The sequence below is a fragment of the Cibotium barometz genome, chromosome 63, assembly GCF_041138505.1.
Source record: "Cibotium barometz isolate CiBa-2024 chromosome 63, ASM4113850v1, whole genome shotgun sequence".
NCBI classification, from domain to species: domain Eukaryota; kingdom Viridiplantae; phylum Streptophyta; class Polypodiopsida; order Cyatheales; family Cibotiaceae; genus Cibotium; species Cibotium barometz.
Window position 1 is genome coordinate 29,773,754 of NC_141108.1, and position 9,513 is coordinate 29,783,266.

The 9,513-nt window shown below is 42.3% G+C and overlaps 1 protein-coding gene across 1 annotated transcript; it reads left to right on the forward strand.

Moving 5' to 3' along the window:
- Positions 1–775: 775 nt before the first annotated feature.
- Positions 776–7,359, forward strand: LOC147603926 (uncharacterized). The gene is made up of 7 exons (XM_086796343.1): positions 776–1,062; positions 1,349–1,549; positions 1,698–1,820; positions 1,914–1,945; positions 2,052–2,196; positions 2,280–6,551; positions 6,838–7,359. The coding sequence occupies exons 1-7, from the start codon at positions 958–960 to the stop codon at positions 7,357–7,359; spliced, it is 5,400 nt and encodes a 1,799-aa protein (XP_086652469.1). The 5' UTR covers positions 776–957.
- The last annotated feature ends 2,154 nt before the right edge of the window (positions 7,360–9,513 follow it).

The window sequence follows — 9,513 nt, forward strand, 5'->3', positions numbered from 1 at the left end:
TAGTGCAATCTTTCTTCCCGTGTCCGACAATGTGACAGAAAACTCCTTGGCTAACTAGGAGAAATTGGCTATCAGACTTGAAAAAACTCAGCTTGGGGCCTTATTGAAACAAGTACAAAACTAGGCTTTTCAAGCTTGCAAGCGAGGCCATACTAAAATATCAAAAAGAATTTTCAATCACTTGCTATAAAGTTGCCATGGTTTAATCTGAGAGAGCAGGGATGCTTATTCTAAGCAAGTGGCTCAAGGTCGACATCACATTATGACTACTGAAAGCTTCCACGTGGACATGATTGAAAATATGCAAACAAGATAAAAAGGATTGAATATCATGCTTGGACCACAAAATATATATGTATTGTTTCAAGGAGAAAAAAAATGAATTATGCATGGAGAAGCTGAACCTCGTGGCCTAGGTGAATCCACTGAGATGCCTCATTTTCATCACCACCCAAACGTAATGAGAAGAGAACACCACCATCACAACCCCTATTGAAACAAGTACGACCATAAGATTCTCCACACCTTTTCTTTTTCTTTTCTTTTTTTTTAAACAATAGTTATATATAAGCTATTTTCCCAATTTCCACTCCGTATGTAAAGGACATGACAAAATGGCACAAAATATATAAGTAGGGGGATTTAAAAAACGAATTATGCATGGAGACGCTGAGCCTCGTGGCCTTCGGTGAATCCGCTGAGATGCCTCATTTCTATCACCGCCCAAACGCAATGGAAACATCACAACTTTAGCTTTTGCCTTTTTGCGGAAAGCAAAGCCAGCTTAGAGGCCTTCGTTTTCGCAGACAGCTGCAGGAAATTATGAGAAAACCTCTTCAGCTGTAGAGAAGCTCATTTATGATTAGACATGAAGAAATCACAGGCGTGGAGCTCCTCCCACTCTGAGACTCTCTTCAATGACACCTTGTTTTCCCTGCAGGACGCAACAGAAACAATATGCAGGCTACACTTCCTTACGATCGGAGAGGGCGCAATGCAGCAGGAGCCCATGCCATTGATCATCAAACTTTTGAATTCAAGCTCCATTTCCATGCCAGCCAGGTATGAAAACCCTACATATAACTAGGGTATACAACGACTACCCCCAAGGGGATACCTTCAAGTTGGAAGCTGAGCCTCAGGCCAAGATCTTGTAGACAGTAGACCAATTTTCTTCACCTCTTTACACTATGGTTCACAATAGATTTTCACACATATACTATGGTTTATAATTATCTTTCATAAAGCCATAATAGACCCCTGTCTGCAGCTTCTATTGTGGTCTCATCCCATTCTCGATGTTCAGATCCTCATGTGGCATTCCCTCCCACATGTTCCTGTGCTTCAGGTGCCAAGTAAAGTCTGGGATAGACTGGTGGTCTCTCTGATACCTGATGAGTTTGGTACCGTCACCGGAAACACCAAGAAAGGCGAGGTTCGGGACGGAACTTGCCAGTGGGCAGAGCCCATCATACAGTTGATAAACATCCCAAGAGATCCTACAACAAAGGAGTTTAATGAGAAGTATGCCAAGCTAATAGTTTCAAATGTATGTGCCTTAATCTCATAGACACTAGCCAAAAACTACCGGGCCTGATGAAAGGGCATGCTAAATGTGTATTAATTAGATGCATGTTTCCTTCTGGTGCTGTCCTCCGCACTTCACTTGATATGTTGGGGAGAAACTGGTGGTGCAGGGCTCCATACAGTCAGGTGCCTTAGGAGAAGCTACCATCAACCTCACAGAATTTTTGAATGCAAAGGCTCCTAGCACGATCTCCTTGCCTTTGGAGAATTGTGTTTCTGGGACTACTCTGCAGGTAAGGGACTATACTTGATGTTTCCCTTGTCTCTTGTCATGCCTAATCACATCCTATAGGAACCTGACTATGTAGTAACTATTTCTTTTTCAGGTGAAAATCCAGTGCTGTACTTGGCATTCCAGGTTAATAGGTTATATATCTTGAATTTTAGCATGACCTGCATGGAACACATCTATGGATTTCGATTGCATGACTCTGAATGCAGACACAACTTCCACTGAAATGCAGAGATCTAGACATGCGAAGGAAGGCTCTTGTCGGGCAGGAGGATCCTGTATCGATGTCCGACAATAATGCTCCCAACTCTGACATGGATGCCAGTGACTACTCTGCAGCCAGTAAACATGTCAAGCCAATTTCTGTTCCAAAGAAGGTACACACAATCCTTGACATGGCACGGCACATTGATGGTGGATTGTCAAGATATTTGATCACATGGTGGTTTCATTTTGACAGGAGCCTACAGCTTTACCGAGACTACAAGGTGATTCAGGCATAACAGAGTCCTCGGTACCAGTATCCCATGCCACTTATGGGGATAGAAATCTTTTGGGTGGGCCTTATACGTCTTCCAACGATCCTCCAATATTCTCACCTCATCTTCAAGGATCATCAACCAGTGATATGGGAGGATTCAACAACATAAAATCTTCTTCCATCAATGATCACAGATTTAAACCAGCAGCTGATACATACCATCCAAAATCATATGTCACAAGAACTCAACCAATGGCGATGCCAAGGTGGGGTACATCAGGGATTACTATCAAAAGAGATTCTTCACTGGATAGAAGAGAATACATGAGATCAGATATGGAAGCTGCTGAAGTAACCATCCAGGAGCTCCGTGAAGATGCCATGGCACGGGAGAGGCAAGTTACAAAACTAAACCTTGAAGTAGACACACTAAGACAGCAGCTTAACTCCGAAATTAAGAAGGGATCAGAAATAAAAATGGAGATGTCTGCTCTTAAGATTGAATGTGAGAGTCTAAAATCAGAGCTGGCACAACTAAACATTTCAAAGTTTGCATTGAAAGAGAAGGACTTGGCGCATTGCCGTGCCAAGTGGGAGGCACAAGAAGCAAAGCAGGCTGTTGAGGTGCTTCGAGGAGAAATCTTGTTTGAAAAGGAGGCAAATCATGACCTTACATCTCGGCTTCAAAAAACTCAAGAATCTTACACAGAGCTACTTGGTGCAGTGAATGAACTTGAAGAGACCCTAGAGCAGCAAGGCTTGGAGATTGAAAGGTTGACAGAAGCAAATAAAGAGCTAGCAGCATCATTATCCTTGAAAAAAGAGAACTGTCTACCTGATTCAAAACATGAGAATGATGGAATGAATCAGTCGTTATTGCATGTGCCTCTTGATGATGAGCTTAGGAAAAAGCTTGCAGAAAAGGATGAGGAGTTGAAGGAACTAAAGGAGAAATATAAACAAGTAGAAATCAATGTAGAAATGATGCAGCAGGAGTTGACTGCCACCAAGACCAATTGTATGCTAAAAATCAGTGCAAAAGATCAGAAGATAGAAGAGCTACTGGAGAAACTTTCAGCTAATCCAAGCCATTCATCTACAGAAAAGATCGATCTTGAGGGACCAGAGGATTCTTGCGAGGCCATCGAGATCCTAAGGAAAGAGATTGAAGAGCTGAACAGGGATTGCAAGGAGCTTACAGAAGAAAACATTGAGTTGATTTGCAGGTTTAACACAGCAAATACAGAACTAGAGAACAGGACAAGTTTTATAGTTTTTCTGGAAAGAAGAATAGGTGCACTTCTGGGGTCATCTGCACAACCTGATTTCCTTGATGCTACAAGGGCAGCAAGCTCCTCAACACCAGCAGAACAGAGCCTACTTTTGCCTCAACTTGCGGAGATGGAGCTTCTCCTAAAGTCCATAGAAGGGTCTTACAAGGAAGAATTGAATGAGAAGAAAATGCTGATTGATGATCTAGAGGATGAGATGGAGGATCTGAAAAAGAAGTGCAAACTTTTAGAGGACAGGTTGGCAGAAAGATCATTTGAGGAGGAAACAGAGCATATCAAACCAGCTCCTCTAGAAGATTCAATGTCAGGTCAAGATGCCCAAATAGCCCCCCTGGAGGAAGAGGGTCTGGCCAAAACCTTGGAAAATCTTGATGATGGCAGCCTGGAGGTCCTGACATCACATTGTACGGACTCAGAACCATTTGTACAACCGAACACTATGACCAAACAGCTAGAATCTGCACAGGGAATTAATGTGACAGCCAATCAAGAGGAAGGTAACATGAAGATTGAAGAGCTTGAAAGAAGGCTATTGGAGGAAAGAAGAGTAAGCACATTGCAGATAAAAGAGCTTGAGCAGAAGTTGTTTATCTTGTCAGAGGTTGTTGAGAAGCTCAGGATTTCCCAAAGAGAGATTGAAAAGGAAGCTGTCAGTTTAGCTGCGGAGAAAGAAAACCTCGAGAAAACCCTGCAGGATTTCACACATGCAGGGAGGGCTGCTACAAGTGAGCTTGAAGAACAGGTGACAGTTCTTAAGAAGGCATTGGATTCTTGTATACTTGAAAAGCAAGCTTTGGAGAGAAGCTCCACGGGGATAGAAGCACATAAAGAACAACTAGAGACGCGTGGTCTACAAGAGAAAAACGCAGCATATGAGGAAAAATTAGCACACTTAGAGGTGCAGCTTCAGCATGTGATTGATGAGAATGCAACTTTGGAGAGAGGAAAGGAGACTGATAAGATCACATACCTTGAACTTAGAGGTGAAAGGGATAAATTTAACACTTCTATGTTGGAGACAAACTCTAGACAGGGTCAAGAGCTGGCAAAGCTGCAAAAGGAGCTGCAACTATCTCTGAAGGAGGCCAACCATCAACTGCAAGCCAGGCGTTACCTGGTTGAGGAGCTTGATCAGCTGAATAATGAGATTTGCTCACTAAAACAGTCCAAGAGAAAGCTCCAGAGCTTGGTTGTGGACATGCAGATTGCGTTTTCCCACCTTGAGGAGTTACAAGAAGCCTTGCTAGATGCTGATGCAGATCACGTTCATGGTGATGCTTATCAACAAGAAGAAAAACTGCAAGCAGGAATGCATGAGGCAGAAGAGAGATTAGTTTCAGAAGCATCGTTGAAGTACTCTAAGCTGTGTGATGAGAAAGTCACATTGAAGGAAACTCTTGCACAGATGCAGCAGAGGAAGATGCAGGGAGAAGAAGCCAAATCCACCACCATTGGAGAGCTGGAAGCTGAAATTGAGACAAAAACTGCTGAAATATATGTAGCAAGGGTGCAACAACATAAAATTCAAGAGCGGTCACAATTAATCAATAGCCTCAAGTCTATCAAGATGGACCTTGAGAGCAATAATCTGAAGATAGGGAGCCGTGCGCCTATCAAACCCCAACAAGGGCATCACATCAGAGAGGATTTAGGAGCAGACAGTGGAGCTGGAGCGGTAGAGGAGAATGCATCACAGCATGTTGGGGAGCTGAAGCTTCAGTTTTCTGATTCCTCTAATGACAACGGCCACTCACTTGAGGCTCCCAAGGGTGATTATGAATTGAAGGCTTCCATTCTGCAACTAGAGAAGTACATGATGGAAAGGCAACTGGAAGGCCTGCAGCAGGAAAACTTGGCATTAAGAGAGCACTTGCAGAATCTTCAGGACCAAGTTGAGGATCTTCGTAGCATGGTGAGCTGTGAGCTGGAAGCTAAGAAAGCACTAGAATTAGTGACGACGGAGGTCAGGCAAAAGCTTGAGGTCAAGGTCACTGAGTTGGAGGCTGAAAAGGTCCAGCTTTTGGAAATGATCTCTAGCTTGGATGGACATGTCAGGAGCACAGTTGGAAAGGGAACAACAGATGAACAGAGTGATGAGGCTCTTTACACAAATATATGGCCCCAGGCTGGCAGGGCCACTTGGCAGCCTTTGGCAGGGGATCTCCTTGGTCCACCAGTAAATGACAGGCAGGGGATTGTCTGTAAACAGCCAGATGAGGCAGCCAAAGCTTCTTTGCCTGATCCTCATCACATGATGGATGCAATGCTATCTGATGGTGGCACAGTGTCAGAGACCTCATTGGAAAAGGCTGCAAACCAATGTTGGTCCATTAGAAGAGTTTTGGAACACCATGTCCATGGCTTCAACAAAGAGATCTTTGAGTCAGAAAGGTGCAGGACGGAGCTTCAGAACAATGTGAATAGTTTGCAATCAGCTTTGTCTTCTGCTGAGCAGAAACTGGAAGAGGTGACAGAAGAGTGCAGATTACACATCGCTAAGGTAACCTTTTTGGAAGAAAAGATGGTGCAAGCTCAAAGTGATGCTCAACACAGAGAGGAAGAGATGCAAGCAGAGATAGAATCACTTACCAGAATACGACACAATGGGCGAGAAAGCGAAGCAACTGCCTCCACTACCGCCCTTGAAGGAACCTTACACGGTGTCGATATGGAGAACTGCCATACGGTTGATGATTTACAGGTTCAGATGGAACAGTTCAAGCAGAAAATAGAAGAGCTTACAGAGGAGATACACATGCTAAGTGAGAAGCTTGGGGATGCAAAGGAGTTGACAAAGGACCTCCAAAAGAGGGTTCAATCTGCACAAGAAGAGATCACAATGTTGAAGTCCATGAAGGAGTGTGCTGACCACAACATGGAAAACCTTCAGCAAAGGATGGTGGATCTAGGCCTTGAGAGGGAGCAACTTCTCAGAGAAAACCATGAGCTTGGGGTCCAGGTGACCTTAAACAAAACCTTCCTTACAAAAGATATATACATACATACATACATATAATTAATGTGTATGTTCGTCCATATTCGAATTTACTTGTTTATTTATTTGTATGTACGTGCAATATTCGAATTTACTTGTTTATTTATTTGTATGTGCATGCACGTACATGTCTATGCAGGTAAGCATCTGTGTGTGTGTGTGTGTGTGTGTGTGTGTGTGTGTGTGTGTGTGTGTGTGTAAGTATAGATAAATTGAGAATAAACTAGACTAATTTGAAAAAATCTTTCAGGTTAACGACTGTCAGCAAGCAAACTTAGCCTTAGAGAGCATCACAAGCAGATATGAGAGCATGAAGTCTGAGAAGGAGATGATTGAAGCATCCATGGAGATCTTCACAACCGAGAATGTGGTGCTGCAAGAGAGGAACGTGGCCCTGATTGAGAAGCTGATTTTCGCTGAGGGTGCAGTAGCTGAACTGGAGGAGCTGAGAACGAGCAAGGTGGAGATGGAGAAGAAGCTCTCCCACTTGCAGTCCCTGTTGAAGGTTGAAGAACCAGAGTATTATTTCCACTCGAGCAGGCTGAGGAGGCTGGTGAGCCCGATCCTGGGCAGAGTGGAGGATGAAGAGGAGATCAGGAAGAAACTGCAGAGCCTTGAAGAGGAGCTGCTGCTCAAGTCGGATGCATTGTCAAGAGCTGAAAAGCTGATCCAAGAAAGGCAGGAAGCCTCCAGTTCTCAGAACGGTGCTCTGTCATCTTCTCACGAACAGACGGTGGAGGGTGGCGCAACCGGAGACGATGAGCTGAAGTGAAAGCTCTTATTATTATTATTATTAAAATATTCAATTTTATCTTTGTGCCCATTATTTTACGCCGGAAAATTTTTAAAAATACCTTTTCTCGAGAGTTAATTCACGACGAGTGTTTTGACAAGGCACAAAAATGTGCTTTTTTTCTTGTGTTGCATTAAATCTAAGTGAACATGCGTTTAGTTAAGTTTTTTCTCTCTCTCGCTCTCTCACTCTTCATCTTCGCAGTGCTAAAATTTGAAGCTTGAGAGGCCATCAAAGCCTTTCAAACCTTCTAGAGAAGGCAGCTTAGAAAATAGGGTTGCAAAAGAAGACCACAAAAGGTCACTAGTCTAAATTTTAGACATAAACCTAGTTTATGGCCTTCAAATTTAAGGTTAGGGACAGCCTTCAAATTTCAACCCTGCTTCAAATGACCTTCTCCATAGAATCGTACAAACTTGTTTGGTATTGTTAACTCCCACATGTGTCTCTAACAATAGGATGCCACCTAGGACCACTCCACGACTCTCCCAAGGATGCCACCTAGGACCACCCCATGTGGGTATGCCCCCTCTACACTCCAAATGTGTACCTTAGGCTAAAAGCCTATAAAGATTAATATTGCCCCCCATTAAAATTATACCACTAAGGCAATAAGGTTGATAGATCAATATATCTAGCATTCCCCCTCTTGATTTTGTAAAAACCATGCAAGGCGTGCTCTCATCAAGTGAAAATGTACTCACAACATACAACACACAAAGTGAAAAGTATGTACAAATGAAGACCCATTGGTCTTCAGAAGGCATCAATAGAAGCCAGGTGGGCATTGTCGTCAGCTTCTTTCTTGAATCCCTTTAGCTTCTCTTTATCTTCCTTTTATTTAAAACAATCCTTCATTAGATGCCCCTTCTTTAGGTGTGCTACTGCATTGACTTGAACAAATATTCCCTTAAGTAACCCAAGCCTCATTTGAAGACTTTGAGTTAGCCAATTGGTGTATTTAAGTGTCAGCTAAACCATGTATAAGTTACCCCCTCACGATCCGAGTCTACCACTTGATGTACCATCAACAATGCCCCACATATCTTGATTAATGAGTGCCATCTACATCTTAATGGACCATGTATGATATATTGATCCATCAAATTTATCCTGCTTATCAAAATAAGCACCCCCTCCAATGGCCATATTGAAAAGAAGCAAGAAATAATGACTGGAAGTCCTTTAAAAATGAGAAATTCACAATGAGAGCTTGGATCACCCACTGACTCAAACAAAAAACATCATTTACATATTTGTGCCAAAGCATTTACATGACTGGAAATCCTTAAAAAATGAGGATTTTACAATGAGAGCTTGGATCTCATACTAACTCAAACCTTTGCTCAAACAAAAAGCATTTACATGTTTGTGCTAAAGCATCCCTCTCTATTAGAGATGCATGTTCTACTAGGAAAGAAACCTACAAAGACCAAATGCCTTAGCATTGAGATCATAATGGGGTTTAGGGTTCTTTCTCTTTCTAACTATTCTCTTCCTAGGTTTCAAATGTTTAATATTAGAAGATTCTTGAGTGCTAGTACTATATGTCAAATTTCCATACGTACTCCCTAGCATTGTGATAGTAATGAGCAAAACTGAGCTTGATGACAAGGCAGTGAACTGCATTTTTATTGGTTATAGTGTTAAAAGTAAACGTTATCATCTCTACAATCCTCTCACAAAGAAGATTATTATCATTTTTACAGACAATTCCATCAATAGAAAGCCATGTCACCCCACCACAACTCTACTAACTCACCTAAACCCCCACTAGAACAAACATCTTAACCTAGTGCACATGCACCCAATTCTTCACAAGAACCTTCCACTTCTTAAACCTATCATTCCTACTAACACTCTCAAGACCTTGGAGTGTTTTGATACTCACCTAGATACAAGTTCATATGATGATATGTTAGTCTCTTCTTCAAGTTAAGCATGTGCAAGTGCACTAACAATAGCCAAAAGCCAACCCAAGATGCAAAAAGAAATACCAAATTATCTACTAACATGTTATCCATTGTCCAAACTAGATTCCATGCTAAAGGTACTAAAGAAGAGAATAGTCCCATTGGTTTAAACTGATCTCTTACCCCCATAAGGTTACAATCATGCAAGCATCTTATAAGT

What these genes read in the sequence shown, in the direction of transcription:
- LOC147603926 (XM_086796343.1), top strand. Translation starts at nt 958, where the DNA reads ATGCAGGCTACACTTCCTTACGATCGGAGAGGGCGCAATGCAGCAGGA. An exon ending in TCCATTTCCATGCCAGCCAG is followed by an intron (nt 1,063 to 1,348) that starts GTATGAAAACCC and finishes CCTGTGCTTCAG; the next exon opens with GTGCCAAGTAAAGTCTGGGA. An exon ending in TGCTGTACTTGGCATTCCAG is followed by an intron (nt 1,946 to 2,051) that starts GTTAATAGGTTA and finishes ACTGAAATGCAG; the next exon opens with AGATCTAGACATGCGAAGGA.